Source organism: Cyclopterus lumpus, chromosome 6 (assembly GCF_009769545.1).
Source record: "Cyclopterus lumpus isolate fCycLum1 chromosome 6, fCycLum1.pri, whole genome shotgun sequence".
Classification (NCBI taxonomy): Eukaryota; Metazoa; Chordata; class Actinopteri; order Perciformes; family Cyclopteridae; genus Cyclopterus; species Cyclopterus lumpus.
Genome location: NC_046971.1, coordinates 26,262,034 through 26,262,411, shown reverse-complemented (window position 1 = coordinate 26,262,411; position 378 = coordinate 26,262,034). Strand labels below are relative to the sequence as shown.

The 378-nt window shown below is 52.4% G+C and overlaps 1 protein-coding gene across 2 annotated transcripts in view; it reads left to right on the top strand.

Annotated features, from left to right (window-relative positions):
• Positions 1 to 378, top strand: part of bcar1 (BCAR1 scaffold protein, Cas family member) — a 78,697-nt gene extending 78,319 nt beyond the window's left edge. For both annotated transcript variants that reach the window (XM_034536018.1, XM_034536019.1), the window contains exon 8: positions 1 to 378. This exon is cut by the window's left edge and continues 480 nt beyond it. In XM_034536018.1, the coding sequence (XP_034391909.1) occupies positions 1 to 66 (66 nt within the window). In that variant the 3' untranslated portion in view covers positions 67 to 378.

Below are 378 nucleotides of genomic sequence, written 5' to 3'. Positions count from 1 at the left end.
GTGAGGGAGCTGGCAGGGTGCACGCAGCAGTTCAGGGTGGTGCTGGGACAGCTGCTGGTCATGTAGGGCTGGGGGGGGGGAACCAGACAGTGACACAAACTGAGACGACCCAGGAGCACAGGGGGGCAGTGAAGCCCTGCAAGAAACCCTGTACACCCTTCCAGTGTGAGGTTGGAGACCCCCCACCCCCGACACACCTTACACACACTGGGACCGTCTCTCTCTCGTCCCCCCTCTCTTCCACGTGCTTTTTATTCTCGATGAACGAAAAGGAACGTTTTATCTTCAGCGGGCTGGGCCAATGGTTGTAAAGTAATCACTGTAAATATTTAAGTTACTTATTTAGTCAGAAAACCTGAAAGACAAAAAGACTTAAAA